Source organism: Melanotaenia boesemani, chromosome 1 (genome assembly GCF_017639745.1).
Source record: "Melanotaenia boesemani isolate fMelBoe1 chromosome 1, fMelBoe1.pri, whole genome shotgun sequence".
In the NCBI taxonomy this organism is placed as follows: domain Eukaryota; kingdom Metazoa; phylum Chordata; class Actinopteri; order Atheriniformes; family Melanotaeniidae; genus Melanotaenia; species Melanotaenia boesemani.
This window is the reverse complement of record NC_055682.1, coordinates 1,683,357-1,710,476: the sequence shown is the minus strand read 5'-3', so window position 1 is coordinate 1,710,476 and position 27,120 is coordinate 1,683,357. Positions and strand designations below refer to the sequence as shown.

The following is a 27,120-nucleotide window of genomic DNA, read 5'->3' as shown; positions in this document are numbered from 1 at the left end:
AGAATTATGCTGGAAATGATTCTGGGAACAATGCTGTGAATGATGCTGAACTAATGTTGGAATGATGCTGAGAATTATTTTGGAATAATGTTGGGAATTAATCTAGAAAGATTCTGGGAATAAGGCTGGAAAGCTGCTGAGAATTAATTTGAAATGAAGCTGGGAATGATTCTAGAATGATGCTGGAATGATGTTGGGAATATTGCTGGAATGAAGCTAAAAATCATGCTGGGATTGACGCGGTAAAAAAGTGGAATGATGCTGGGAATTAATCTGGGATGTTGCTGGTAACTATGCTGGAATGATGTTGGGAAGAAAAAGCGCGGCTCAAAACACTCCTATGATGACAACAAACCATGGACCCAGGTTTCCCTTGCCCGTACGTGGGTCACTGGGGTCCCCCTCTTGAGCCAGGCCTGGAGGTGGGCAGTGTGAGCTGGGCAGCAGCCAAAGGTGGGGACCCTGGCGGTCTGATCCTCGGCTGCAGAAGCTAGCTCTAGCTACATGGAATGGACAGAGCCTGAGCTGGTGCGCGAGGTTGAGCGGTTCCGGCTAGATATAGTTGGACTCACCTCAACGCATGGCTCGGGCTCTGGAACCACTGTCCTTGAGAGGGGCTGGACCCTCTTCCATTCTGGAATTGCTCAATGTGAGAGGCGCCGAGCAGGTGTGGGCATGCTCATTGCCCCCAGACTTGGCGCCTGTATGTTGGGGTTTACCCCGATGGATGAAAGGGTAGCCTCCCTCCGCCTTCGGGTGGGGGGACGGGTCCTGACTGTTGTTTGTGCTTATGCACCAAGCAGCAGTTCAGAGTACCCACCCTTTTTGGAGTCCTTGGAGGGGGCACTCCTCCCGGGGACTCCCTCATTCTGCTGGGGGACTTCAATGCTCACGTGGGCAATGACAGTGAGACCTGGAGGGGTGTGATTGGGAGGAATGGCCCCCCTGATCTGAATCTGAGTGGAGTTTTGCTGTTGGATTTCTGTGCTCGTCATGGATTGTCTATAACGAACACCTTGTTCAGACAGAACAAGGTGTTCGTTATAGACACATGTGCACTTGGCACCAGGACACTCTAGGCCGCAGTTCGATGATTAACTTTGTAGTCGTGTTGTCGGACTTGCGGCCGCATGTTCTGGACACTCGGGTGAAGAGAGGGGCGGAGCAGTCAACTGATCACCACCTGGTGGTGAGTTGGATCAGATGGTAGGGGAGGATGCCGGTCAGGCCTGGCAGACCCAAGCGTGTTGTGAGGGTTTGCCGGGAACGTCTGGCAGAGTCCAGTCAAGAAGATTCTGGTCCACTATCCGGCAGCTCAGGAGGGGAAAGCAGTGCTCCTTCAACACTGTGTACAGTGGGGATGGGGGGCTACTGACCTCGACTCGGGACGTTGTGAGGCGGTGGAGGGAATACTTCTCAATCCCACCAACACGTCTTCCGATGAGGAAGCAGAGTCTGGGGTAGCTGGTGTTGGCTCTGAGGTCGCTGAGGTGGTTAAAAAGCTCCTCGGTGGCAAAGCCCCGGGGGTGGATGAGGTCCGCCCAGAGTTCCTTAAGGCTCTGGATGCTGTAGGGCTGTCTTGGCTGACACGCCTCTGCAGCATCGCGTGGACATCGGAGACAGTTCCCCTGGACTGGCAGAATGGGGTGGTGGTCCCCCTCTTCAAGGGAACGGAGGGTGTGCTCCAACTACAGGGGGATCACACTCCTCAGCCTCCCCGGTAAGGTCTATTTAGGGGTGCTGGAGAGGAGGGTCCGTCAGATAGTCGAACCTCGGATTGAGGAGGAGCAGTGTGGTTTTTTTTTTAATTTTTTTTAATATTTACTTTTTATTGAAGAAATGCAATCTACAATTTGAAAACAGATCCACTTCTCTCACAATTTTTAAAATATATAAAAAAAAAAGAAAAGAAAAACAAGTAAATAAAAGTTTGCAGTGTGGTTTTTGTCCCGGTCGTGGAACAGTGGACTAGCTCTACAATCTCTTCAGGGTCTTAGAGGGGGCATGGGAGTTTTCTCAACCAGTCTACATGAGCTTTGTGGACTTGGAGAAGGCATTCAAACGTGTCCCCCGGGTACTCCTGTGGGGGGTACTCCGGGAGTATGGAGTGCCGGACCCCCTTGTACGAGCTGTCCTGTCCCTGTACGACCGGTGTCAGAGCTTGGTCAGCATTGCCAGCAGTAAATCAGAATTGTTTCTGGTGCGGGTTGGACCAAGGCCAAGGCTGCAATTTGTCACTGATTCTGTTCATAACTTTTATGGACAGAATTTCTAGGAGCAGCCGAGGTGTTGAGGGGATCCAGTTCGGTGGCCTCAGGATTGGGTCTCTGCTCTTTGCGGATGATGTTTTGTTTGCTTCATCAGGCCGTGATCTTCAGCTCTCACTGGAACGATTCGCAGCAGAGTGTGAAGTGGCTGGGATGAGAATCAGCACCTCCAAGTCCGAGACCATGGTCCTCAGCCGGAAAAGGGTGGAGTGCCTTCTCCAGGTCGGGAATGAGGTCCTGCCCCAAGCGGAGGAGTTCACGTATCTCGAGGTCTTGTTCAGGAGTGAGGGAAGGATGGAGAGGGAGATGGACAGGCGGATCAGTGCGGCGTCTGCAGTGATGTGGACTCTGCATCGGTCTGTTGTGGTGAAGAAGGAGCTGAGCCAAAAGGCAAAGCTCTCCATTTACCGGTCGATCTACGAACCTACCCTCACCTATGGTCACGAGCTGTGGGTAGTGATCGAAAGAACAAGATCGCGAATATAAGGGGCCGAAATGAGTTTTCTCCGCAGGGTGGCCGGGCTCTCCCTTACAGGGTGAGAAGCTCGGTGATCCGGGAGGGGCTCAGAGTAGAGCCACTGCTCCTCCACATCGAGAGGAGCCAGATGAGGTGGCTTGGGCATCTAGTTAGGATGCCTCCTGGACGCCTCCCTGGTGAGGTGTTTTGGGTACATCCCACCAGAAAGAGGCCCCAGGGAAGACCCAGGACATGCTGGACGGACTACATCTGGGCCTGGGAACGCCTCGGGATCCCTCCGGATGAGCTGGTGAATGTGGCCGGGGAGAGGGAAGTCTGGGTTTCCCTGCTTAGGTAGCTGCCCCCACGACCCAACTCCGGATAAGTAGCAGAAGATGGATGGATGGATGCTGGGAATGATTCTGGAATGATGCTGGGAATGTGTGTGTTAAAGTCTCCAGTTTCTCCAGAACATTTAAAACCAATCTGAGTTAACCAAAGAGTTTCCCAGGAGAACACTACAACATCTAGAGGAGGAGGTTCTGGTGGGTTCCACTGGGTTCTGCTGAGTTCTGCTGGGTTGGGTTTTCTAGGTTATTTCCTCCTCCAGCTGAATGATTTACAAGTTTTTATCCCTGATTCAGATCATCTCCTGTTCTCCTTCTCTTTGCAGAGTTTATTAATTTACTGTTGAATCAGATTTCCTGCGTTCGTGCAAAACTCGTTGCGTTTCCTTCTGATAAATAAATGTTAACTGACCCTGGATGAGAGAAATAAACACATTTGGTTGGCTTCAATCTCAGCAGAATTCCCCCTTTTTTCCTATTTCTCCGAGGAAAAACATCAGATTCCAGGAGATCAGATCAGATCAGATTTCTAAACAGGTGTGTTGTTAGCATATGTGGTCAATGAGGATGTTTCTGATGTAAACGAGCGGGAATGTTCAGGAACATGTGGGATAGACACGCTTCCTTCCAGCTGCTTTTATGTAGGAACTGAAAATGTGAATAAAAACAGCTGGATGACAAACAGGAAGTGACATCACTGGGTTCTCCACTGAGGTAAGCATTTTCACTAATTTGTAGTCCACCTGGTCTCAGTCCAGGATCAGGTCTTGGTCTACACCTGTTGTCTTACCAGGCAGACACACAGCTCCAGAACTCAGCAGCACACTGTGGAATCTGGACTGGGAGGACTGGACTGGAACTGTAGGACCAGCTGCTGGTTGTTCTGGTTCTATTGGACTGAAACCAGACAGACAAACCTCCGACAGGACCGAAGGAGACTCACCGCCGACACCTGAGGAGGCGCAACACAGAAACACACCTGTGTTACCTGTAAATACACAAACAGTCCTGCAGACAAACATGTCAGGAGGAGGAAGAGGTGAAGATGAGGAGGTGAGGATAAGGAGGTAAGGACACTGCAGTTTCACTGAAGGATGATCAGGGGAAGGAGGTGAAAGGGAGGAGGACTGAAGCAGCCAATCAGAGGAAACGGAGGTGATGAAGGAGAAGCAGGAAGGGGAGAGGGAGGAGGAGCATGTTTGTGTACCTTCATTCTGATGCTCTGGAGATCTTCTTCCTTCAGCCTCCTTGCAGCTGTGCTCCTCTTTCTCCTCCTCAAGAAGGGTTTGTGGGTTTCTTTCAGAATCACCTCTCTCCTCCTCTCCTCCTGACTCATCTTTTTTCTTCACCTCCTCTTCCTCTTTTCTTTCTAGACTGTCCTTCATAATCATAACCTGAACCTCCTCTTCTAGCTCCGCCTCCACTGGTCCTTCCTCCTCTAGCTCATCATCTCCATCTTCATCATCTTTCCTCCTCCACTTTGCCTCCTCTAACTGTTGCTCCTCTACGTTCTTGTCCTCCTCTTCCTCCTCCTCTTCTTCATTAATTAAATGTACAACTTTCATTTCTGTCACCTCCTCTATCCTTCCCTCTTTCATTTCATCCTCCTCTCCCTCCTCTTCTCTACTCCCCTCCTTCCTCTGACCCTCCTCTCTCCTCCTCTCCTTCTTTTGATCCTCTTCTTCTCTACTTCCCTCCTTCCTCTGACCCTCCTCTCCCTCCTCCTCTCTCCTCTCCTTCTTTTGATCCTCTTCTTCTCTACTTCCCTCCTTCCTCTGACCCTCCTCTCCCTCCTCCTCTCTCCTCCTCTCCTTCTTTTGATCCTCCTCCTCCTCCTCTCTGTTCTCACCTCCTTCCTGTTCTGAGCAGGTTTCAGGTTCTGGTCTCAGGTCCAGACTCCCTTCAGAACCAGTACCTGTTGTTTGCACTGGCTGACTCCTGGAAGCTGCTTGAGGAGGATCAGAGGAGGAGACGTGGGTGAAGAAGACGGGCCGACAGAGCTCCTGGTTCTGGTTCTGCTTGCTGGGCCCAGGCTGGAACTGTGTGGTGGTTCTGGTCCGGTTCTGGAGGCTGATGGACTGGGTTAAAGAACCTATCTGGGGGGAGAACCGAGGCAGCGGGAGCTCCGTCAGCTCCACGTACTCCCCCTCTGAGTCGTCCCCCTCGCTGCTGGCTGCTGATTGGTTGGTTTTTGTGGTGGGTGGGTGGAGCTTTCCTTCCTGAATGGAAGATTTTGTGTCCCCGCCTCTAACAGTAGACTCCTGGTCATCCTTGGGGACAGTCCTTGGCCCACTGATGAACTGTGGGTAGACCAGGTCCTCCCAGGGGACCCTGAAGACGTCCCCATTGGTGGAGAGGAGGCAACGCTCCAGCCTTGCTGCTCCTCGCTGCTTCCTGTCCCTGTTGATGGAGTCCAGCCAGGACATGCTGAAGAGCGTCCTCAGAGAGACCGTGGACACCTCCTGCTGCTTAACATGGCGGCCGCCGGCAGACAGGCTGCACAGGAGCAGGCGGGGAGGCGGGGCCACGCTGCTGCTCCTGCAGGAGACGTGGGGTTGAGGCAGAGCAGCAGGAGGAGCAACCAAAAGGTAAAAGTCTCCTGGATTGAGGAGGCGCTGATTCAGAGGACAGAGCTGGACGACCACCTTCTCATGGACGCACAGAGGCCAGCCTTCATGACGAAACACGAGTCCACAGAAAGGAGACTGGGGGGGAGGGGAGAGTAGTCATTGTTTTCTTGTCTCTAACATTCAGCAAAAGTCAGAATAAGTTCGAACTGTTCTGGTTCAGATTCAGGACTAAAGACAGATGCTGCATACTAACTAACCCAGAATCTAAAAAAACAACACTAGGTCTCCTGGGGCCTCATTTCTAAAGCTGGCATACGAACAAAGACCAGCGTACGCCAACAATAGTCAACTTTGGAATTATAAAAACCAAACTTGACGGGAGAATGTTCCTACCTCCACAAAATGTGTCCGCACAAAATCTGGGAAAACGGGAAACAGCGAAACCAACGGTCCAGAATAAAAACAAGGAGATGATGAGGTGGAGAGTCTGCTGCCAACATTCACCAGTCAGTAAGAGATGCGAAAAGGAAGCTTTGGTCATTTATTCTGAGTTCCAGCAGAGTGGGACAGACTGGAGGTCTAGAAGTGATGCAACGATTACTGCCCACCCAGCTGTAGCACAGCGCACCCAGCTGTAGCACAGCGCACCCAGCTGGAGCCCCGCCCACCCAGCTGTAGCACAGCGCACCCAGCTGGAGCACCCAGCAACTAGAAAGAAATATTATTTAACGCTAAATTAACTGCTACCAGTCTCAGATTATCTGTACGTGTTTATTTTATACATTAAAACAAATCCCCGGCATCATTACTGTCATCTGGCAGCTTTTCTCCACAACGATGTACTGTGGGCTGCAGCATCTTACCAAAGGCCCCGACTGGAAGGTGTTACTGTTCACCTCTGTGGGATTCGAACTTCGATCTCCATCCGTACGTTCCGATGCCTCTGGTGTTTCTTCCCTTCTGACACCGTGATGACAGCATCTCCACCTGCTGCCACTATTCTGTCTTTCTGACACCAGTAACGTCCACCCATCAGGATCTCTGTCTCACACCCCGAAAAATTCCTCTTTTTAACTCTTTTTTCCTCCCGAGCCATCATGAAAATGATGTGATGAATATGTGTTACAGGCGTCCACCTGACCGTTTATAGCCACCATGTGGGCGGGGCAAGGCGTCCCTCACCTGCGCCGCTTTAGAGTTGGTTCTGGTTTATAAACGGAAACAGGTGGAGGACGTGCGTGACTTCGATAAATCTGGAAGTAGAAGTGTCAGCATTTCCTTTTAACACCACAGACGCCGCCTGTAGTTCGCTTTGCTACGTACTGTTTGATAAACGAGGCTCCTGGTCTAAATCAAAGCACGCTCACATGAAGGGGGCGGAGTCTGCAGCGTCTGACCAATCACAGACATGGAGAAACCCTGCAGAGCAGCTACTTCACCGTGGAGGAGCAGACCGTTATTCTTCACAAATATGAAGAATTAAACTCATCATCCAGGCCAAAGCAACACTGTTGACGTAGCAACAGCCAGGAAGTACCCTGTTAATGTGTAAATTCCTGAGATGATAGGATATTAATTCAAGACAAATATAATACTTGCATAACAATTAGATGTGTGATAATCACGATTAATTAAATACAAAAAATGAATTTGTTAAAAAAATGAACCCATTTATTGCAGATTGTGTTCTAACAACGTGGAACGTTCGTCAAGTCACGGTTTCCTGTACACAGATAAGAGCGACGCACACGTCAGCGCATTTATGTAGCAAGATTTCAGACCCTCGACTAGCAAATCTACGGCTTTTTCAGGTTATATTGGAGACTGAGGTGAAAGCAGCATCTCAGTTTTAGTCTTCAGGACAAAAATGTTTATTAGTTTTAGTCACGTTTTAGTCATGTCTAAGTTTGATAGTTTTAGTCTAGTTTTAGTCGAGAAAACTCAAAATGTTTTAGTCCAACAAAAAAAGTATTAGTTTTTAACAAATGAATTTAGGTCAATAATATGCATTAAAAAGTGGAATCAGGGTTGACAGGTTCTAACAAGTAATTCATAAAACCAGTTTACATAATAACCAGATCCTTTACCAGACTGACATCTTTAGCCGAGACTTTCCCATCAACAGGGATGAAATGCTGCCGTGTTACTTAGCTGCTGCTGGACAGAAACTTTTATTTCTATATTTCACCTTTTATAATGAACTGATGCCCGACTTCATCATACAAACATGTCACACAAGTAAACAGCAGATCTATAAGTTGGACATACAGCAACACATTGTGAGCTTGTTGTTTGGTTATTTTCATCAATAATTGCTAAATTAAAAGGAATGTTTTTAGACTTAGAAGGTTTCCAACCAACAGCAGATACTTTCTGATCTACTTAGGGTGATGCTTTACACAGATAAGATGCCAACTGTGGAATAAATTACTCCTAAAAAGCAAAGAGAACAACATCCTGACTTTGGTAACTGTGGCTTTATTTCTGATGTTATGGTTCCTGTATGTCTCCCCTGTGTATATGTGTTCCCTGATTATCCTAGTGTGTGTGTGTGTGTGTGTGTGTGTGTGTGTGTGTGTGTGTGTGTGTGTGCGTCTGGCTCCCTCTGTCTGTCTTGTGTGTCATGTCTGTTTCCGACCTGGAGTGTTGCAGCAGCAATCATCTCACTGGGCAGATCATCACACCAGAACCTCATCTTCTCATCACCACCACAGTATTTAACCAACGGACCTTTCTTCACTCCTCGCCGGATCCTCCAGTTACCCATCTGGTATATCGTGGTCTCTCTAGTTTCTCTATTTAATACAGTTCATGTTTCTTAACGTCAGTCTTGTCTCTAGACTCCTGGTGTCTGGATTCTGCCCGTCCTGTCTGCCTGCTGATCTCCTGGATTGTTTCACTCATCCCGGTCCACTCCCTTGTCGCTGGCTCCAACCAAGCTCACGTCCGGTCCTGCCTGCTTGCCCGCCTATCCGGTCAACAGCACACCACTGTGGTCCTCAGATCCAGAACGCGGAACATCTTGCACATTTCAAGTCTTCATTAAAACCCTTTCTTTAATTCATCTGCCTCAGTCTCCTGAATTTTCAGTGTCTGCACCGTGGGGTTCAGAAACCAACACCTGTCTGACCCGCCGTAACATCTGAGACTTTTCTGAAGTGTAAAACTCCACCCTGAACACACACATGTCCAAAATATGAGCAAAGGATGAGGAACACATGCTCAACGTGACCTGGTCTGCCAGTGAAATGATGATGGATTAAAGTTAAAATATGTCCATATATCGTTTCATCACTTCCACCAAACCCCTTCGTCCACGCTGCTGCCATGATTCATCTGTGTGTTATGGGATGTGTCTAACTGTGTGTGTGTGGTTCTGCCAGCTCAGTGTGTGTGTAAGCGTGAGTGAACGTGCACGCAGAGGGAAACGTGCATCGGGAGTGAAGAGAGCGGAGAAGTGGTATAAAAAGTATGAACGGGGTCTTGTAATAAAGCCGCTTCCTTCCTTGTTTCAGCCCGTTAACACGTGTAGAGGAGGAAGTTCACCCACCCTGGAGAAGAAGGATCTCCATGTCTTCCAACCACGGTCAGAAGAGGAAAACGGGAAAGGTTAACATATAAATGAATAAGCTGCTTGTCTGCTGCACGTCAGGTGGTGGGCGTGGCCAAGGTGCAGCAGCAGCTGACTGACAGGTCGCGCTCACAGAAATGTCTGTTTTTAATGTCGGACAATCAGCCCTTGAACATTTTTATCTCGTTAACGAAGTCTCACAAACGTCTCGTCATGTTTTCGTCATCAGAGCCACTTTAGCTCGTCACCGTCTCGTTATCATCATGAAAAAAAGGTTCGTCAACAAAATAAATTCGTCATCGTTGAGGAAACACTGAAAAGCACGTTGACTTCTTCTCACTGAGCAGTTTCAGCCCCCGTCCTGGCTTACCGGCACATATTAATGAAGCGTGTGGAGGAGAACGTGTAGGAAGTTGAAACTCTGTCAACTGATGGGCTGCAAACAGTATAAAATAAAGTCTGTAGATTTTGTCTATGATGTAATAAAGTGGAACTGAGTGATTTCCATTTATTGTTTTACCGAGTTGATAAAAAGCTTCAGGACCACTGATCAGGATCCTGAATGTCTGGGTAAGTCCACCCAGAGATATCCAGGTATGTTAGTCTTGGTTCCTGGTTCAGGTCTCTCAACTAGACAACTGGATCAGAACCCCAAAAAGTGAGCTGGTGCTTAGCAACTCTTTACAGATCAGCTGAGGCTGATGTGGGACAGAGGGACACTGGACACGTTGGACAGCTGTCCACAGATACTCACACAGGCTTCCTGCTGGAGCTTCTGTAAGAACTGTTTGGCAGGCAGCAGGAAGTGGATCAGGTAACGGAGACCGTCTCCTCTGTAGCAGGCCTCCACCACACTGAGGACCTGACAGAGGACGGTCGGGGACGTGGCCTGGAAGGGCGGGTACAGGGCTGCCAGAGCCGTCTGAATGCAGCGGTTCAAAGACTCCGAGTCCTGGAAGAAGACAGATGGAGGACAGACTATTACCATGACGATGAAGACAGGCTGATTGACGACTGTCGTCCTCATGTCTGACGTCTCTCAGACCAATCACAGCAGGAATGATAGATCAGCTGATCTGAGTTACTGAGACAACCAATCAGAGGAGAGATGCAGAGTGAGGTCATGTGATGTAAAAACACAGAATAAGTATGTTCACCTGTGGGGAGGGGACGGCAAGATGGCGTCCATGGCGGTCGGTCCGTGCTAAGCTCTGCAACTATAATATGTACCACGCAGGATACGGCTATAAACCGCCGTCAGACACGCTTCCCCTACAGCAGAAAAGACGCACTTTAAAGACGTTTATGAACAACCCTAGCTAGCCTAGCTAACAATGCTAACTAAAACTGCGAAAAGAGAAGCCAAAGCGTTCCTTGAGCAGAATCCGGGCTGCTTTGATGGGCTATGCACCTGGCTACCTGTCTGTCCAACAAAGAATCCAGAACTTAAAAAACAACACCTAAAGAAAACAGAACAACTGAATGATGTTTCCCGATGTCCTGAGAGCTTCTCCAAACTCGAACAAAACATAGCAAAGAACTCGGATTCCATTGTGAATGTATGTGAGCACCTGAAAAGAGTCGAGTTTGACATGAAGCACAACGAAGAACTCAAACAGCTCACTGGGAACACATCAGATCGACAAGAGGGTGAGAACGAGGAAGATCTGAGGTCCTGCAGCTCTTCCAGGTACTTTCACCTGAAGACAAACCCAAGCTTGAACTCGTAGCTTCAACCTACAGTCGGTCCACCTGGCGCAAGCAGACCCGTCATCATTCAGTCTGCTCTCTGCTCCTTTAGAAGCAGCATCCGGAAACGTTCTCGGGATCATCTAATCCTTCTAGAAAAGAAGCTTCTGGTCAAGGAGGATCTGGCACAAGCTGACAAGGAGGAAAGGAAGAAACTATGGCTTATAGATTCTTATGGACTGAATCACTCTGCAGGAGTTCAACGTTGATGAACCACTTCAATGCTTTTGTACGGAGCTGTGCTCTCTTGAAGCTCGTGGATTATTCCAGCCCTAAAGGTTGACGCCATGTTTATGGTCCAAACAGAGGAGGTAAAGCTTTTTTCTCCAAGCTGACCTCTCCCCTCTGTAACCTTAAAAAATTATACAAAACCATATTCCAATCATTGGAGGTGAGTTTAATGATGCCCCTGATGCTGCGACGGATAGATGCCCCCCAGCCACGAGCTGCCATCAAAACCTAAGCCAACAGCTCTCCTGAAAGAGGCCTGGAGATGTATGAATCCTGCTTTTAGAGATATTTCATTCCTATATGCCCTCATCTGACCACAAAATGATATCCTATATTATCTTAAAAAGCTGTAATGAGAAGCCCAGGACTCGGAGGATACCAAGAATTAAATTTTCCTTTCTAGAAGACATCACTTAAAGAAAGTGTAGAGCTACTAGACAAAGACATTTTAATCAAAACTATTTAACTCCAACTCAGAAATGGGAATATTTTAAATGTAAAGTCAGAGAAACAGCAATGAGACGCCATAAACTCTTAAAAAATTAAACTGCTAAAAAAATGGATCTAATGAGAGAAAAACGACTCGACCTCCAACGAGCTCTGACCAAGAGGAGAAAAATAAACTCCATGCTGTAAATGAAGAAATTAGCGAGTGTTCTGTAAATCTAGCCACATGGCTGGAAGGAGAAAGCAGAAAGCGCTCAGCCTTTGTGAATGGCATCCATACGAGTCGTGTTGTCACCCGGATGCGACGTCGCGCTGCAGGATTCTTCGTTTCTGGCTCACAGTTTCTTTCTCCTACATCCCAACATCTCTAACAGTTTTTCCCTCTCCAGAGGCAGTCGCCAAGGCTGCCCCATCTCATGACATTTATTCCTGTTTGAGCTCTTGTCTCGACATATTACCCATAACACAAATGTTCATGGCATCTCTCTCTCTGAAAAAACTATAAAAATATCACATCTGGCTGATGATACTGTACTTTTCCTTCAGGACAAAACACAAAAACACTTTACAACCACTGAAAGATTCTCTGCTGCGTCTGGCCACAAACTGAATATTAGGAAAAGAGAAATCTTATGCTTATATAAAACCCATGAGACTAACGTGTGGAATACTCCAGTTAAACATGGTGTCACAAAAGAAATCAACGATGCTTCCATAAAATTTAAAAACGACTCCTTAAAAAAGCTTTTCCTGGGCTGGAGAAGAGCGAGGGGGCTTGAATCTCTCGACTTCTTCCATCTTTAAAATTAGATGGCTTGCTAACATTATCAAAAAGTGTAAGTAAGGAATATTTTCTCCCAGGGGAAAATATTAACACCTTCCAGGTGGGTCCTTAGACCAGACCCTCAACGCTGCTGCCTGTAAGTCGCTGTGGATAAAGGGTCTGCTAAATGATAAAAAAAACAAAACAGCAAACAAACATGTCACCACGAAGACCACCCCGGACCCAGCCCGAGGGCAGAGGAAGGCCCCAGCCAGAGCCCATCAGAACCTGGATCAGGATCAGATCTGGATCTCCCTACACATCACATCAGTTTCCTGAGCAGCTGCTGTATCCGTCTCCACGTGGTTTCCAGAACTGGCAGCAGAGAGCGCGCTCAGCAGACCCTGGAGGTGGGGCTGGGAGACCCCGCCTGCTGCCGTAACTGGATCCACTGGTCTGAGACCGATGGTAAAAATATCAGACCGCACACGCCACCCGGCTCCAGACTGAGTGTGTCACTCATTTACACCGAGTCTCTGCTGGCATGACCCCAGGCTCCCTCCTCTTCCTCCTTCTCCAATCATCACTCAGACAGACGAATGTTTGAAACCGGTCAGAACCGGTCCAGTTGTGATGAGTAACAAGTACGAGCTGCAGTTAAACATTAAATGATCTCTTTTTGCTCTTCCAGCAGTCAGCCGGACCGCTTGTTTCCTGCCTGTTTCAGACACAGAGAACAGTTGTTGCTGAGGTGAACTTTCTGGTTGTGACTTGGCCGAGCAGGATTCACCCAGCAGCTGGCAGCCGACTGCAGAGCCGAGACGATATTAGCAGCAGGATATCAGATGACACAGAGCTGCAGAGCGTCTGGACATGTGTCGGCCTGTGGGACGGAGCTCAGAGGTCATATGACCCATAAACCCGCTGGAATAGGTTCATGAATCTGTGGAACCTGTTTCAAGTGAACCCGTCCATGTGTGAATTTAATGTTACTAGTTACAGGGTTCAGCACGGTCCTTCAGTCCAGCAGATGTTAGCAGACAGCAGGAAGCAGCAATGCTAACATGTAGCATAGTAACGGAGAAACTCAGCTGAAAGACTCCACCAAGCATCGGCATCCACACCAAACACAGTTCAGACCCCAGCAGTTCTTTGGGAATGTAGAAACCAGGAGAGCATCTCTGTCCACTTTACAGCTTCTGCTAGTTTCTCCACACAAACCAGGAGTCACATGACAGCAGAGACGCTGCTGGTTCCAGAGACATCTGTCTCACCACGGTGGGACAGAAACTCTGGAGCTAGCAGCCAGAACCAGAAACCAGGTCTTACTGTTGATGTTTGTGGTGAAAAGTTTGATTCCAGCTCTAAAAACTCTGCTAACATGTTCTCCTACGACTCTGCCTTTGTTTGACATGAACCGTGAAGGTCCTGCTGGTTTCCATGGAGATGAAGGAGGTTTATAGTGAAGGATTCTCTTCCTATCAGAGACTATCTTGGGCTTCACTTCTTTCTGGATCCTCATGGTGGTTCTAAGGTGAATGTGGGGCTCTCCCTGGATCCTCCTCACTCTGACCATTGATAGAGATGTCCATCATCATCATCATCACCATCGTAATCATCATCATCATTGGCCGATGGCTTCCTGACATATTTAGCTGCGTAACATGAATTTAAATAAAATAAATAAGAGATTTATTTTATTCAAATTTTTCTACCTTGTCCTGTCCAGCATGGTGGCGGCAGAATGATGGTCTGGCTGCTATGTAGTGCAGAACAACTTTGCTTTACCAAGAAAAGCTTTAAGGGTATGAGGCTCCTCTTGATAATCTACTTTTTTATTTCTTTATTTGTTTAAATATATTGTTTTATTTTATTCATTTGGAATTGTGGAATTTATGTAATCTTGCAGGAACTGACTGGAGGGGACAGTAAAGAAACGATGAGGAAGGAGGAGGATCAGAGATGAGTGTGATCCTGCAGGTGACCACGCCTCTACAGAGGCTAGAGGCAGATCTAGGGCGGCCCAGAGACCCGGGCCATCAGCAGCATCCTGGAGCACCAACCCAAGCCCACCCACCATGAAGACCACCCCGGACCCACCTAGAGGGTGGCAGAAGAAGGCCCCAGCCATAGCCCCAGTGAGCACAGGGCACAGGCCTCGCCGGGCCAAGATTAGCAGGCGCTGGCCATCCAGGGCCCGCCCCCCCAAACGGCAGAGGGCCCGCACCATGCCCAGGAGGACCAGGTCCCCTCAGACAGCCATCTGGCATGGGCAAGAACCCACTCCAATGCTCCAGCCGCACACCCCAGGAACCAGGGCACCATCGACCACTCTCCCCATCCTCCTACAATCCCCCCCAATCCTACCCTCCTCCACCCATCGCCTGTCCCCCCATCCATCCACCTCGTAACCCCTCACTCACAGCCGCCCCCACTTCGTACTCACAAACACTCCCTTTCACACACCCACATAACACGTAACCCTCCCACCATGCCCTGTGGGACACATTCTTGGTAGACCAGAGGACAGCGAAATCCAGCCCCCACCACCACCCCCAGCCACCCTCCCACCACACCCCACCCAGATGCAGCAGACTGGGCACCCCCCAGGGCCAGTAGCCACTCTATCACCACAGCCAGCCTGGATTCAAGCCCCTTGGGCAACCACGTCCCTCTGCCCACCCCCAGGTGTAACACCTCTATTAAAACACCTGGAAACCTGCTCAGGTTCACTTTTAACCTTCTACTGTAGCACAGTTCCTTCTCAGATATTACTTTATTCATTCCTAGAACAACTTTCCTCATTCATATAACAACTTTACTCATTCCTAGAATGACTTTACTCATTCCTAGAACGACTTTACTCAATCCTAGAATGACTTCACTCATTTCTAGGATAAACCTTAAACCTCCAGCAGATCTCCCTGAGGTCCATCTCTTCCTCCACCAGGAGCGGTGGTGTGTAGTTCTGTGGGGTAAACTGTGATGGATATTTAACCCTTTAGCTGATCTACAGAAGTTTTCCAGACATTTCTATCCCGTCCAGGAGGTTTACAATCCAGCCACTAAATGTAGTTTTATTCAGAGACTCTATCTGGTAAATCCACAATGATCCATGATAACAGCATTATTTATCACATTTCACCATAAAAACATCACCATCACTACTATGTTACTAAGAGACCTCTATTTAGACCTGGACATGATGATGAAGCCACTTCCTGTCAGACTTTCCACCAATCAGAGAGCTTAGATTGACGGTAACGTCCAATCAGGAGCAGCCAAAGATCAACCAGTGAGCAGAAAGTTCTATGTGTGTGTGAAAAGAAGAAAAATAATGCTCCTCTATGGCTGGAATAAAGCCAAGAAGACGTTTCTGATGCACGGTGGCGCCACAAAGCAGCTGAGCTGGAGTTGGTTTAGTGAGGATAGCAGGTAAATAGTAGCAGGAATAACTGGAAATGAGGAAAAAGTGGAAACATGGAAATAGTTTCTGTTGTGTGTTTGTTTCAATAACAATATTTTTTCTCCTGAAAGCCAAAACTTGAGAGAACGATGAGATGAGAAAAGGTTTGGTCACTGTTGGTCTGTGTGTTATTTCTACAAAGTTCTGTTAGTAATAAATTCTGCTTTCTTCTTCTGGTCGACCTTTATGCTGCTACATCTATTCATACATTCATTTTACATCATTTACCTCCCAGTCTGACAGCTGCTACACACTGGTTCATACTGGGATTAAAAGCTGTTACAGACTGGTTTATACTGGGATTAAAAGCTGTTACAGACTGGTTTATACTGGGATTAAAAGCTGTTACAGACTGGTTTATACTGGGATTAAAAGCTGCTACAGACTGGTTTACACTGGGATTAAAAGCTGCTACAGACTGGTTTATACTGGGATTAAAAGCTGCTACACACTGGTTTATACTGGGATTAAAAGCTGCTACAGACTGGTTTATACTGGGATTAAAAGCTACTACAGACTGGTTTATACTGGGATTAAAAGCTGCTACAGGCTGGTTTATACTGGGATTAAAAGCTGCTACAGACTGGTTTATACTGGGATTAAAAGCAGCTACAAACTGGTTTATACTGGGATTAAAAGCTGCTACACACTGGTTTATACTGGGATTAAAAGCTGCTACAGGCTGGTTTATACTGGGATTAAAAGCTGCTACAGACTGGTTTATACTGGGATTAAAAGCTGTTACAGACTGGTTTATACTGGGATTAAAAGCTGCTACACACTGGTTTATACTGGGAATAAAAGCTGCTACAGACTGGTTTATACTGGGATTAAAAGCTGCTACAGACTGGTTTCATACTGGGATTAAAAGCTGCTACACACTGGTTTATACTGGGATTAAAAGCTGCTACACACTGGTTTATACTGGGAATAAAGCTGCTACAGACTGGTTTATACTGGGATTAAAAGCTGCTACAGACTGGTTTATACTGGGATTAAAAGCTGTTACAGACTGGTTTATACTGGGATTAAAAGCTGTTACACACTGGTTTATACTGGGATTAAAAGCTGCTACACACTGGTTTATACTGGGATTAAAAGCTGCTACACACTGGTTTATACTGGGAATAAAGCTGCTACAGACTGGTTTATACTGGGATTAAAAGCTGCTACAGACTGGTTTATACTGGGATTAAAAGCTGCTACACACTGGTTTATACTGGGATTAAAAGCTGCTACAGACTGGTTTATACTGGGATTAAAAGCTGCTACACACTGGTTTATACTGGGATTAAAAGCTGCTACAGACTGGTTTATACTGGGATTAAAAGCTGTTACAGACTGGTTTATACTGGGATTAAAAGCCGCTACAGACTGGTTTATACTGGGATTAAAAGCCGCTACAGACTGGTTTATACTGGGATTAAAAGCTGCTACAGACTGGTTTACACTGGGATTAAAAGCCGCTACAGACTGGTTTATACTGGGATTAAAAGCCGCTACAGACTGGTTTATACTGGGATTAAAAGCCGCTACAGACTGGTTTATACTGGGATTAAAAGCCGCTACAGACTGGTTTATACTGGGATTAAAAGCTGTTACACACTGGTTTATACTGGGATTAAAAGCTGTTACACACTGGTTTATACTGGGATCAAAAGATGCTACAGACTGGTTTATACTGGGATTAAAAGCTGTTACACACTGGTTTATACTGGGATCAAAAGATGCTACAGACTGGTTTATAATGGGATTAAAAGCTGCTACAGACTGGTTTATACTGGGATTAAAAGATGCTACAGACTGGTTTATAATGGGATTAAAAGCTGCTACAGACTGGTTTATACTGGGATTAAAAGCTGCTACGGACTGGTTTATACTGGGATTAAAAGATGCTACAGACTGGTTTATAATGGGATTAAAAGCTGCTACAGACTGGTTTATACTGGGATTAAAAGCCGCTACAGACTGGTGTATACTGGGATTACAAGCTGCAACGGACTGGTTTATACTGGGATTAAAAGCTGCTACAGACTGGTTTATACTGGGATTAAAAGATGCTACAGACTGGTTTATAATGGGATTAAAAGATGCTACACACTGGTTTATACTGGGATTAAAAGCTGTTACAGACTGGTTTATACTGGGATTAAAAGCCACTACACACTGGTTTATACTGGGATTAAAAGCCGCTACAGACTGGTGTATACTGGGATTACAAGCTGCAACGGACTGGTTTATACTGGGATTAAAAGCTGTTACAGACTGGTTTATACTGGGATTAAAAGCTGTTACAGACTGGTTTATACTGGGATTAAAAGCCGCTACAGACTGGTTTATACTGGGATTAAAAGCTGCTACAGACTAGTTTATACTGGGATTAAAAGCTGTTACACACTGGTTTATACTGGGATCAAAAGCTGCTACAGCCTGGTTTATACTGGGATTAAAAGCTGCTACAGACTGGTTTATACTGGGATTAAAAGCTGCTACAGACTGGTCTATACTGTGATTAAAAGCTGCTACAGGCTGGTTTATACTGGGATTAAAAGCTGCTACAGACTGGTTTCATACTGGGATTAAAAGCTGCTACACACTGGTTTATACTGGGATTAAAAGCTGTTACACACTGGTTTATACTGGGATCAAAAGCTGCTACAGCCTGGTTTATACTGGGATTAAAAGCTGTTACAGACTGGTTTATACTGGGATTAAAAGCTGCTACAGACTGGTTTATACTGGGATTAAAAGCTGTTACAGACTGGTTTATACTGGGATTAAAAGCTGCTACAGACTGGTTTATACTGGGATCAAAAGCTGTTACAGACTGGTTTATACTGGGATTAAAAGCTGCTACAGACTGGTTTATACTGGGATTAAAAGCTGTTACAGACTGGTTTATACTGGGATTAAAAGCTGCTACAGACTGGTTTATACTGGGATCAAAAGCTGCTACAGCCTGGTTTATACTGGGATTAAAAGCTGTTACAGACTGGTTTATACTGGGATTAAAAGCTGCTACAGACTGGTCTATACTGTGATTAAAAGCTGCTACAGGCTGGTTTATACTGGGATTAAAAGCTGCTACAGACTGGTTTACACTGGGATTAAAAGCTGCTACAGACTGGTTTACACTGGGATTAAAAGCTGCTACAGACTGGTTTACACTGGGATTAAAAGCTGCTACAGCCTGGTTTATACTGGGATTAAAAGCTGCTACAGACTGGTTTATATTAAAATAAAATTAATCGACCAAAACTAGAAAAGAGTGTTGGAGTTTTAAGGGTTAAACCAATAAAATCTGTATTTAATGTGCCGGTCATGTTTCTGCGAAGGGAAACAAGGTCTGTGCATAAATGTGAGGATCACATCATTAAACTTGCATCTCAGTGAGGAAGAGGAGGGTGAGGAGGAGGCACATCAAAGCAGGCTGGGGGAGGTTCTCATGGGAGAAAAAGAGGGGCCACCCACTCTGAATAATAACTTCATTATCCTCTAAAATACCAGGGTTTCCCTTTGAGTCAGATTTACAACGTTTTCATGGTTGCCAGCTCGGATCCTCGGATCTATGACATCACAAATACTTCCATTAGGAGGTCAAAGGTCAAACAGGCGTTTACACACCACCAACCTCTTTTCACTTGATAAACCCTTTTAGGTTCAAAGCAAATCTTCTTCATGCTTTTAGAAGAACAAAACAAAAACAATCCAACTTCAGTTGACAGAGGGTTGCCATGGAACGGTGTAAAAAAACACAGGCGGGTCCAGCTTGTTTAAGGTGTGAAATAATAACTGCAGGCAGCTCAGGCTCAGGTGTGTCATGAAGTCATCAACACTCCAAGTTAGAAAATATCGTAACTTTCACTGAGGTCGACTCAGAGTCCCAGAGTGCACTTCACCGAGAACCAGCCAATCAGAGAGCTTCACACTCGGTCTGGATCAGAAACCTGATCCGGCTCAGTGGAGTTCAGTAGAAGTCACAGGAAGCCGTGAACATGGTCTGGAAAACATTTCACAGTTTCACCCTCTGATCGCAAAACTCCTTCAATAAAACTTTATTGACAACACTGAGTAGTCCAGCTGTCAAACGTTTCAAACAGACGTAAAGAACAAAGCTGCTGCTGGTTAATCAGCCAGATGGAGAAAAACTCTTCCGTCTCTCCCCAGAGGACCTTGATTCATCCTCACCACCCAGAGAAAAACCAGTTCCTGCAGGGCGTGGAGGAGGAGGAGGAGGAGGAGGACGAACATCATCCAGTGTCTTTCTAAACATGAACACACACACAGTCACATCACGTGTGTGCAACGTCCTTCATGGATTGGCTGATATCTGATGACACGTCTCTAACTCAGGTCTCCATGGAAACAGTTCATGTCTTTAAACAACCAGCCCGAGTAAAGGTTACGACCTGCGTGGCAGCCAATCAGAGTGAGGGATGTGACCTCTGACCTCCACCAGAGACTGAAGACCAGCTGTCACTTTAACTGCAGAAATCTGATCACTGGAACATCTGCAGAGGTTCACTCTGGACCAGAAGCAGAACCACAAACGGACATGGCTAGCAGGAAAATAAAGGTGGACCAGACCAGAACCGGTCCGGCTGTGATACAAACACATGGCTGACATTTTAAAGAACTCAGTGAGACATGATGAACACAAACACAGTGATGTTTGTTTACATCAGAAACATCCCTTTCTGCTGCTGCTGCTGCCGTTTCTGGGACGTTGGACTCTTCTGTTCATGTCTACACGATTTATTTTGATCACACGTGTGATGCATGTAAACACGTGTGATCATATAGTTGATCGGGATATAACCGATCAGGCAGGTTCCAGAGGCCTGCACTACGAAGCGGGATCAACATGCCCCAGATTTCTCTCCGTACCTGGTTGACGTACCCAGACATTCAGGATCCGGATAAGTTGTAGTAGGAAGCTGGTTATTAACTCGGTAACTCCACCCAGGGTTTTCCAGTTAAGATTGGTGCGTGTTCACATAAAAGGGTGGTGTTTGGAGGTTCTGGTCCAATGGCAAACATGGACGAACTTGCAGAGTCGTGTGTTTTACCTTCTTGAAAAATAAAAATAATTTAAAAATAGAATTCAGGCTAAAAACAACACGGTTGGAATGCTGGCAGGAAACGTCCGACTACGTTGATGCGTAAGTTCGTCAGATGATCCATTTTAATTAATGGGACAGTATAAACTGACAGCACTCAGATCCCTGTAGGACAGCACCAACATTCCTGGGAATGCTTCATTTACGTCATATTTCCCAGTTCTTTAAAGGATCCCATGTGAGCACGTTATATGTTGGTATATCAGTTCCTCCACCATGAAGGTACGGATACTCGTACGTTCCATAACTCGGTGGTTCTGTACTTATGTGTGAGAAAGAATGATCATTATTATTAACCTCCATGTCAGAAGCAACCTCAGCGGAGCTGAAAGGACTTGGGAGCAAGTAAAGAAGAAATATAAAAACATAATTCAGAGCGGTGGGTGACCAGGCTTTATTACTGTACCTGCTGTATGGATGAAAGGAGTTCATCTGATCTTCAGCTGATGTGTATCTCAGCCCATTTGTTGAAAATCTCTACCTTTGCTACCGAATGTCATCAGGAAACAGATGAAGCTGCTCTGTGCTATTAACTTGTTGGAGGACGGCTTGGTCCGTCTGCTACTCTGTTATACGCAGATGTTTAACACACCTGAACCGTCAGGTGTTTTCTACACATTACCAACAACCTGAAGTCCTTAGTAAGAGGTGTGTTTTCACGTTCATGAGGCTGTGAGGAAACACCTGTCGTCTGAGGAAAAGTGTTATCTAACTCAGAAAGTTTGGCTGTTCCAACCTGCTGCAGCTTGTTCAGAGACCATGAGGTCGTCCCCGCAGGGATCAAAGTTTCAGCTCTGACGGTATCTCGCTCTGTGGAGGACAAGCAGGAATAAAGACCAAACAGAGAAAACACCTTCAGTCTGAAAACGGATCTGTAACCACAGCAACCATGACTCCACTGATACCAGAGACAGGAATGTTAGATTCCAGTTGTGTCAGGACATGTCCACGGCCAGAAACATAAAAACATGCAAACAGCGGTAACTAATTTATCTCATTTATGTATGTCAGGTAGAAAGTTACTTAAAAGAAGTGAAAAAAGTTCAAAGATAAATGTTCTTAGATGTACCATTGTTTTTAAAGGTGGAAGTTTTAGTGTTTTAGTCTGATTCGAGCCACTTCTGGACCAGTCTGGTCTCAGTCAGTTGGTTCGTCTTTCACCTCTTCTCGTCTCTGTTTCTGCCTCTGCTGTGTACTGTCAGGACTTCACACCCTGGTGGGACCTAAACAACACAAACTTCCCACCATGAGGGGAAAACAAAGATGTCGGGACGCTGTCTGAGCAGAGCTGAGAGCAAAGCCGTGACCCTGACACTTAGCAGATTACATTTGAGGCTTTTTCCCAGCGGAGACGCCTCTGAAGGATCTTTAATGCTGATCCCAGCTGTGCAGCGCTGCAGGAGACAAAGACTTCAAGGCCGCTAACCCGAGGCCTCTGTGAAGGTAAAGAGGTAATGACCCGGCCCCTGTGGGATCCCTGAGCTAATGTCAGACCTCTCAGAGGGGCAGCGGGGGGCCACAATGAGATATCTCATCTCCATGTTTCTGAAAGCTGCACATAAACAGCTTCAGACTGAGGAGGAGCCGATCTGAGCATCACACGCCAAATGGCAAGCAGCAGCCCTGACCAAGACCAAGCTCCGTTAGCAGAACCAGGGCAGAACCCCACGAGGAGGCGACCTGAAGCTCGTTCATGTCAACGTTTCCAGCCGGACTCTTGTTAGATCTGCCGAGACTGAACATCCAGGTTCCCCTAAGGCAGTGGTTCCCACATGTTTCCGCAGGCCCCCTTTTCATTGACAATAATGTCAAACCCCCCCGATCCCACGACCACATGCACCCCGAGGCTTACAAAAAACGTACGAAGAAACGTGCTACAAAATGGTCTTTAGTTAACCGGTATGGGATAAACTTTGTTCCACTGGGGAGCGAATCTGAATTCTTTATATTTGAATTTGAATCATTCAATTTGAATCTGAATATGCCTGTTTGAATAATTTCTTTAAAAAACTGAATCCAAATGACCATATTTCACATTGAATCTTTGTTTTTTTTAATGTGTATTGTGGTAAAGTTGAAACTTTTGTATTTGAAAAAATTCATTCCCTAATTCATTTTCATAGTTCAGTTTCAGTTCTCTCCATTCAAATTTAGATCTGAAATATGAATTCAGATCTGAAATTCAAACTTTTGTGCCACACATCCGGGACCTGACGTGAGACAAAACTAGTCGATCGCAGATGGAGTAACGTCAGTTTTGTGCAGTTGTTCTCAACAGCTACAAGCAGAGGGAGGGCGAGGGGAGGGTGGCGGCGAGGAGAGAGAGAGAGATATGCTAAGATCCAGGCCAGCCACTCTCGCTACAACGGCAGTTACCGTTTCTGTAGCGGTAGTTACCGTTTCTGTAGCGATAGTTACTGTTTCTGTAGCGGCAGTTACCGTTTCTGTAGCGGTAGTTACCGTTTCTGTAGCGGTAGTTACCGTTTCTGTAGCGGCAGTTACCGTTTCTGTAGCGATAGTTACCGTTTCTGTAGCGGCAGTTACCGTTTCTGTAGCGGTAGTTACCGTTTCTGTAGCGGTAGTTACCGTTTCTGTAGCGATAGTTACTGTTTCTGTAGCGGCAGTTACCGTTTCTGTAGCGGTAGTTACCGTTTCTGTAGCGGTAGTTACCGTTTCTGTAGCGGCAGTTACCGTTTCTGTAGCGATAGTTACTGTTTCTGTAGCGGTAGTTACCGTTTCTGTAGCGGTAGTTACCGTTTCTGTAGCGATAGTTACTGTTTCTGTAGCGGCAGTTACCGTTTCTGTAGCGGCAGTTACCGTTTCTGTAGCGATAGTTACTGTTTCTGTAGCGGCAGTTACCGTTTCTGTAGCGGCAGTTACCGTTTCTGTAGCGATAGTTACTGTTTCTGTAGCGATAGTTACCGTTTCTTTAGCGCTAGTTACCGTTTCTTTAGCGATAGTTACTGTTTCTGTAGCGGCAGTTACCGTTTCTGTAGCGGCAGTTACCGTTTCTGTAGCGGCAGTTACCGTTTCTGTAGCGGTAGTTACCGTTTCTGTAGCGGCAGTTACCGTTTCTGTAGGGGTAGTTACCGTTTCTGTAGCGGTAGTTACCGTTTCTGTAGCGGTAGTTACCGTTTCTGTAGCGATAGTTACCGTTTCTGTAGGGGTAGTTACCGTTTCTGTAGCGATAGTTACCGTTTCTGTAGCGGTAGTTACCGTTTCTGTAGCGGCAGTTACCGTTTCTGTAGCGGTAGTTACCGTTTCTTTAGCGATAGTTACTGTTTCTGTAGCGGCAGTTACCGTTTCTGTAGGGGTAGTTACCGTTTCTGTAGCGGTAGTTACCGTTTCTGTAGCGGCAGTTACCGTTTCTGTAGGGGTAGTTACCGTTTCTGTAGCGATAGTTACCGTTTCTGTAGGGGTAGTTACCGTTTCTGTAGCGATAGTTACCGTTTCTGTAGCGGTAGTTACCGTTTCCTCATCGGTCTCAGCGGTTTGCTGTGGGCTGGTTGCAGACTTTTCACATTAGTGGTAACTCCTAATACAAGAAAAATATGTGTAAGTTTGCACAGATTAATCTGCACCTTAAGTGACATACATACACCATGTAGGCTATAACGGGCCAGCTTGATCTTTTGTGTTGGTTTGGAAACATTTTAGTAAGTAACTCGCCGGGCTGCAGACACGCCAGATCACGTCTGTGATGGCGCATCGCTGTGAAAGCAGCTTGCAGGCTTATTGGGCTCCGTCAGTCCAGGAGAAACGAGAATGGAGCAACATTCTGTCGTCCCGCAACGTCCCAACCAGCAGTGGTCAGGGTCCACAAACGTTAAATCTCCGTCCTTCAAACACCACGGTGGACATGCCATTGTCTTTATGAAATGTTGCATTTAATTTTAAATAGGTCGTCGACTGTCTTTCTGTCTCAGCAAGCAAGTAAGATCACGTATCCGTTGATAGGGACATTTCATAAAGATACTGGCATGTCCATTCTCGTCTCTCCTGGACTGACGGAGCCCAATAAGCCTGCAAGCTGCTTTCACAGCGATGCGCCGTCACAGACATGATCTGGCGTGTCTGCAGCCCGGCGAGTTTCTGTTGCCACGGTTACCAACTAGCGTTAAATCAACAATTTACAACAATAAGGCTATTTGTCCGGAACTTCTTTTATAGGTGTCCATATGGACACCCTACAGCCAAATAAGAATCGAGTATTCACCCAGACCATTCATGTTTTAATCACACAAAACAGCTAAATGATGTCCCAAATACAAAACGGACTTAATCTTCCAAGGTTGCGCCCTCCTCTGGCTTATGAAGGTCGCAGAAAGAAGTACAATGAAGGGGCTTGATCTTCAGCCTACATGATGGTTATTGCATTAATTATTTAATATCAAAATGGAACAGATCTGGAAAGTTACTATATATATATATATATATATATATATATATATATATATATATATATATATATACAATACACATATATATGTAGTATATTTTATGTGTTAAAAAAATAATGACACCTTTATTGTTATCAATAAGCGATATTACTAAAATGTTTCCAAACCAATGCAAAAGATCAAGCTGGTCCGTTATAGCTTACATGGTGTATGTACGTCACTTGAGGTGCAGATTAATCTGTGCAAACTTACGCATATTTTTCTTGTATTAGGAGTTACCACTAATGTGAAAAGTCTGCAACCAGCCCACAGTGGCAAACCGCTGAGACCGATGAGGAAACGGTAACTACCGCTACGGAAACGGTAACTATCGCTACAGAAACGGTAACTGCCGCTACAGAAACGGTAACTGCCGCTACAGAAACGGTAACTGCCGCTACAGAAACGGTAACTATCGCTACAGAAACGGTAACTATCGCTACAGAAACGGTAACTATCGCTACAGAAACGGTAACTGCCGCTACAGAAACGGTAACTGCCGCTACAGAAACGGTAACTGCCGCTACAGAAACGGTAACTATCGCTACAGAAACGGTAACTATCGCTACAGAAACGGTAACTGCCGCTACAGAAACGGTAACTGCCGCTACAGAAACGGTAACTGCCGCTACAGAAACGGTAACTACCGCTACAGAAACGGTAACTGCCGCTACAGAAACGGTAACTATCGCTACAGAAACGGTAACTATCGCTACAGAAACGATAACTATCGCTACAGAAACGGTAACTATCGCTACAGAAACGGTAACTATCGCTACAGAAACGATAACTATCGCTACAGAAACGATAACTATCGCTACAGAAACGATAACTGCCGCAACAGAAACGGTAACTGCCGCTACAGAAACGGTAACTACCGCTACAGAAACGGTAACTACCGCTACAGAAACGGTAACTGCCGTTGTAGCGAGAGTGGCTGGCCTGGATCTTAGCATATCTCTCTCTCTCTCCTCGCCGCCACCCTCCCCTCGCCCTCCCTCTGCTTGTAGCTGTTGAGAACAACTGCACAAAACTGACGTTACTCCATCTGCGATCGACTAGTTTTGCCTCACGTCAGGTCCCGGATGTGTGGCACAAAAGTTTGAATTTCAGATCTGAATTTTTCAAATACAAAAGTTTCAACTTTACCACAATACACATAAAAAAAAAACAAAGATTCAATATGAAATATGGTAATTTGGATTCAGTTTTTTGAAGCAATTATTCAAACAGGCATATTCAGATTCAAATTGAATGATTCAAATTCAAATATAAAGAATTCAGATTCGCTCCCCAGTGGCACAAAGTTTATCCCATAAACCGGCTGCTTCTTCGTAAAACCATGTCAGTGGCAGAAGGAATCAACTCCTCAGCTACAGTGTTTGAACCAGGAAACTGTAAAAACTGCTTTATACGACAGCTGAGTAGTTTAAGTAATCCACAGGCTTGTCTTTTCAGGATGAGACGTTCCCAAGTGGCTTCCTGCTGTCAGACGCGGATATTTTGAGACATACAACACTGGTCTCTCTTCGTTAGCCACCACTGACCATTATTAGTTTAATTTAGCAGCAGAACCACTCAGCTCTGTGTTTCTCTGTTTTCCCGCCTGAAATTCAACTTTTCTTTTTAAATAAACTGTCCTGAAACACTCCGTCTGAAAATGATCACCATGGATGTTCAAAGACATCTCAAT

At 46.1% G+C, this 27,120-nt stretch overlaps 1 protein-coding gene across 4 annotated transcripts in view; it reads right to left on the bottom strand.

Annotated features, from left to right (window-relative positions):
- The window catches only part of plekhg4 (pleckstrin homology domain containing, family G (with RhoGef domain) member 4), a 106,563-nt gene that overhangs the window by 24,139 nt on the left and 55,304 nt on the right, over positions 1-27,120 (bottom strand). For 2 of the 4 annotated variants that reach the window (XM_041993653.1, XM_041993676.1), the window contains 3 exons: positions 9,967-10,164; positions 4,921-5,776; positions 3,862-4,023 (listed from right to left, as the gene is read on the bottom strand). In XM_041993653.1, the coding sequence (XP_041849587.1) occupies positions 3,862-4,023; positions 4,921-5,776; positions 9,967-10,164 (1,216 nt within the window). Of the gene's footprint in view, positions 1-3,861; positions 4,024-4,920; positions 5,777-9,966; positions 10,165-22,057; positions 22,226-27,120 lie in introns of all 4 variants that reach the window. The other 2 variants (XM_041993668.1, XM_041993661.1) reach the window with 2 other exon arrangements.